Source organism: Malurus melanocephalus, unplaced genomic scaffold (assembly GCF_030028575.1).
Source record: "Malurus melanocephalus ecotype Western Australia unplaced genomic scaffold, MMel_1.1 scaffold_149, whole genome shotgun sequence".
Classification (NCBI taxonomy): Eukaryota; Metazoa; Chordata; class Aves; order Passeriformes; family Maluridae; genus Malurus; species Malurus melanocephalus.
In genome coordinates this window covers 1,334,909-1,339,572 of record NW_026623381.1, presented here as the reverse complement: position 1 = coordinate 1,339,572, position 4,664 = coordinate 1,334,909, and the positions used below count along the sequence as shown (strand labels likewise).

Sequence of the window (4,664 nt, the reverse complement as noted above, 5' to 3'; positions counted from 1 at the left end):
TGGGACAGGCCCTGGGAACCAGCAAAGAGAGAAACCCAAAATCATCAGCAGAATAAACGCAGTGCGTTCAGGAGACACCTCTCAGAGGGCTTGGAGTGGACAGATTTGCCTCACTGCCCCCGAATCCTGGGCGAGGTTTGYCCCAAATGTCCCTTCCCAGTTTCGGGGCTGCACGGGGGGCACAGGGCACTCTCTGTCCCCGGTCCCCGCCCACTCTCCAGCGCTCCCCACCTGACCCAGAGGCAGCCGAGCCGTGAGCCAGCCCATCCCCGCTGCCCGAGAGCCCCGTGCGGGGTCCCGAGTCCCCCTCGCCGCCGCGGACGCTCCTTGTCCTGCAGTGACACCCACCGGTAACGCTTCTACCGCTGCTGCAGCTTCCCCGCCGCCGGGCCGGCTCCTCCCCGGCTCTCTGTGCCCCGCTTTCTGCCGTTTGCCCCCTCCCCGAGCCCTCCTCTCTCTCTCTCCTGTTGTCGTTACCGGAGCATCCCAGCGGAGCCTGGCGCTGCCGAGCATCCCTCCCTGCGGAGCGCCCAGCCGGCCTTCGGGAGGAAAATCCGTGCGGCGGAGCCTCCCGGGAATTCCTTCCTCAGCCAGAGCCGTCCGGGACACCGGGCTGTGCATCAACCAGCAGATATTTCTGCATTGACTCTTGCTCGGTGCCCAGCACAGCCCCGGGCACAGCTGTGGGACGTGTCCCGCAGCCAAAACCTCTGGGAACACCYGGGTCAGCCCCGTCCCACAGCCCCGGAGCCAAACCCGTGCTGGTGACGGACCAGGAGAGCCCAGCCCCGTCCAGCGGGGTGTGAAGAACAGCAGCTCCTAAAGCTGTCACTGCCCTAAATCCACCCCTGGATTGTGCTGGGGCTTGTGAGGAGGYGACTGGAAATGCGGTTGGCATCAGGGATCTCCCCCTGACTGATGTATTTGTGCACAGGAACAGTCTAGAAAATGGGGTTTAAGGCAGACAGACACACAGAGGGAAGGGGTGTGCACTGCTCGGTGGATTTCCTACCTGTGCTGGGACCCACAGACAAATCACTGGAACCCCACTTGTCCCGTGTCAGGTGATGTGGGGAGGACAAAACAAATGGGCAGAATGGGGCACATTTCTGCCTTGGAGCATCTAGTTCTGAAACAACTAGATTTAATAAAAACAATAACATCAGTAGCAGTAATAATAATAATGACACAAAAGTCAGCCACTGACATTAGAACATGAGTAGCAAGTGCATCTGCTGGGAGCTCCAAGTGTGGCCTAGGAGTGACAATCTCTGTCCCCAAGGCCTGTTCTGGGATGAGGACTGTACCCACACAAAAATACCCCTCAAAATCGTGTACATCAGGAAGTTGGTCTGATTTGGGGAATTCCTTGTGGTTAGTTGGAGGCAGGTGCTTCATTCAAGACTCACCAGCCCAAATCTGTCCCTGCATGGCTRATCCAAATCCTCATTCTAACCCCACTCCCAGCCCTGCTGCCTTTCCCAGCCCCATTCCTGGTCCCAAATACAACCTCAGTCTTGATCCTACTGCAAATTTCCAACCCGAATGTGGTCTCCTGGTTGAACAGTGAGGCTGTCAGAGCCCGAGAACCAACACAAACACTGCAAAGAGCTGGCAAACCCCAACAGGACATGGCAAACCCCATTTCTCACTGGGACCAGTTCCTGCACATCCATTGCTCTGCTCCAGTCCAAAGTGACACCTGGCCCAGCCTTGTGGATGGTGGACTCTGCCAAACGGACCTGGGCCCCGGTGCTCTGTGCTGGGAGGGAGACGGGGCAGAGCAGCAGGAATCACCACCCAAGGACAGGGAGAACCAGCAGCGCCCAGCACGGGCACGCTGCATCCCCGAGCTGGGGGCAGGCTGGCACCGGGGCCGCTGCTGATTTTGTTGCTGGGTTTGTCCTCTTCCGAGGTTCTTTTGTTCCGCTGCCCCGATCGCAGCCGGCCCCGAGCCTGCAGGGCCGAGGGCAGGAGGTGCTGGGGGCCCTGCCTGCGCCGCTGCCCGACAGCTGGCAGCCGGGCTGCCCCAGGGGGGAATCGCCGCTCCTTGGTCGCCTCCAAGCTGCCGGCCAAGGGCGGCTTTGGAAGAGGGACAAGATGCAGCTGACTGGCCGGGAAGGTGGGGAACAGAAGAAAACGAGTATTTGAGAAATAACCGGCGACATCGCTTTAAAGTGACGCAGCTTCACGCRCCCGGGTGTGGACGTTTTCCCGTCTCCGCGGCGAGGGGTCCATCCACGGGAAAAGCCCCTAAATAAACCCTCGAGRAGACAGCAGCCAGTCTGACCGAGAGGAAGGTGGGAATCCTGCGTGAGCCTGTCCCTCTCCAGCCTGGGAGACCAACAGCAGCAAACCCCGCGACGGGGCGGGAGGGAGGAAAGTTGGTATCTCCGGCAGAAAGGGGCAGAACGGGGCAGCCCGGCCTGAGGMCATCGGGRTTTTACYTAAAACGCGATTGACGGCAGAAAAAATCCTCCCTGAATGCGGTCCCTGCCCAGTTCACCAGTAGGTACCGCCGCCGGGCGCTGGCAGAACGGGCAGAGCGATGCCCTGTCCCCGCCGCTCCGGCAGCGCTGGRCCGGGGGAGCGGCTGCCCGGCGGCCCCGTGGAACCCTCTGCTCCGCCTCAACCGATTTCCAGGGCACACAACGAAATTCGCAGCTCCGAGGCTCATCTCGGGCTCAGAAAAGCCGCCTCAGTGCCGGGGGTTTGGGGAGGGTTTCAGTGTTTTCCTTCCTCTTTTTTTTGTCTCTCTTTTTTTTTTCGTAATTTTTTTTTCTTTAATTTTAACGCCCAGCAAAACTTTCCGTGTTCGGGAGGGACCGGCAGATCAGCTAATTGCGGGGGGAGGCGCGCAGAAAGCAGTAACCCCTCGACAACCCACCCAACCCACACCCCCCCTCTCTCCGCGGCTAATCATCCCATTAAGAGCCCCATCAGCGGCATAATGACAGCAAAAGAGGGCGGAAACCGCCCGGAAAGCGCGGGGATCCGGGCGACAATTAATTCCCGTTAATCAAGCTCCAAGGTGTCGCCTGCTGGGGAGTGACATCCCCCAAAACGCCTGGCGGCCAATGGGCGCGTTCACACGGGGTGGGTGGGGGGTGCCGGGGTCCCCCAGCCGGAGCGGCCCGAGTTCAGCTTTTCTCCCCATTTTTCCCCGTTCCCCCCCGGGGAGGGCGCGGCGCTGCCGCCGCTGTCCGAGGTGCTGAAGGCACCGGCGGCTCCGGAGCCGCTCCGGTGCCCGGCGCCGTCCGAGGTGCTGCAGGCTCCGGAGTGACTCCGCTTCCCCCCCGGCTGTCCGAGGTGCTGGAGGGGAAGGGGGGCGCCGCGGCGGCCCGGCGACTGGCCACCCCCTCCGCCCTCCCCTCGCCCTTCCCCATTGATTTCTGGATCATTAAGTGGTTAAGGCGCTGCGAAGCCTTCACTATCGATCGCTGCCTCCCCACCTCCGGCTGGGAGCCCCCGGGCTGCCCCCCAGCCCCGCGCCGCCGCGGCTCCGGGCACGGGTGGGGTAGCCGGGACCCCGGGTGAGGTTGGGGTCCGTCCCCCCTCACCCCACCCCTTTCGCGGCCAAAGTTTGACTCTGCCTCCCTCTCCCCCCCTCTCCTGTCTGTCTGTCTGTGAGTGCAGCTGGGCGCGATGCTGAAGACGGAGCAGCCCTGGATCTAACGCGCGGCGCCTCGGAGAGCCTTGCAGCAATTGTTGCCCGGATCCCAGACTGAACTTTGCTCTTTTTAAATTTTTTTTTTCTTTTTACCTTGTTTTGATTTTTTTCGTTTTTCTTTCGCTTTTTGTTTTTCCCTCCTGTTATTGTTAATTACCATTATCAAACCGCTTCCGCCGCGCCCTCCCCGCCAATGCCCGTGTGAGCGCCGGCACCTCGCGGGGGCCATGGAGGGCTCCACCGGCTTTGGGATCGACTCCATCCTCTCCCACCGAGCCGGGAGCCCGGCCGTGCCCAAGGGGGACCCGCTGGTGGGGGACCGGTCCCCGCTGGAGCTGAGCCCCCGCTCCGAGGGCAGCAGCGGGTGCCCCTCGCCCCGCTCGCCGGGCCGCGAGTGCCTGGAGGCGGCGGTGCCGCGGCCGGGCCTGGATGCGCATCTCCAGCCGGGGCAGGTCTCGGCTCCYTCCCAGTCCCGGACCGTCACCTCCTCCTTCCTCATCAGAGACATCCTGGCCGACTGCAAGCCCCTGGCCGCCTGCGCGCCTTACTCCAGCACCAATGGACCTCACGGCGGGCAGGAGCCGGCGGGCAGGATCCCCACCAAGCCCGGCGAGGATTTTAGGGAGAAAATGGAAAAAAACACCAGCAGCTCCTCCTCGGACTCGGAGTACAAAGGTAAGAGACGCTCGCCCCGCTGGGCTTTGCAGGGCGGCCCGGACTCGAAGCCTCCGGCGGCCCGGGAGAMCCCCGGTGCTCTGGGATCGCTGCGGACCCGGCTCCGATGAGAGGGGGTGGGTCACGGTATCGATCGCCCCCGAAATGACCGAGGAGTCGGCACCAACTTGGGAAAACTTGGGGTTCGGGGCTCGGTGGGGCTCGGCCCGGTGGAAGGGGCTGGGGGCAATCGGCGCTTTATTAAACGCGCCCGGGGGATGCGCCGGGGCTGCCTTCCGCCGCAAAGATCCGGCTGTGCCGCTCCTACCCGCGGGGAAAG

The 4,664-nt window shown here is 62.6% G+C and overlaps 1 protein-coding gene across 1 annotated transcript in view; it reads left to right on the top strand.

Annotated features, from left to right (window-relative positions):
- The first annotated feature begins 3,897 nt into the window (after positions 1 to 3,897).
- The window catches only part of BARHL1 (BarH like homeobox 1), a 3,863-nt gene continuing 3,096 nt past the window's right edge, over positions 3,898 to 4,664 (top strand). Inside the window, exon 1 of the mRNA XM_057371603.1 lies at positions 3,898 to 4,345. Coding sequence (XP_057227586.1) covers positions 3,898 to 4,345 — 448 coding nt within the window. The remainder of the gene's footprint in view (positions 4,346 to 4,664) is intronic.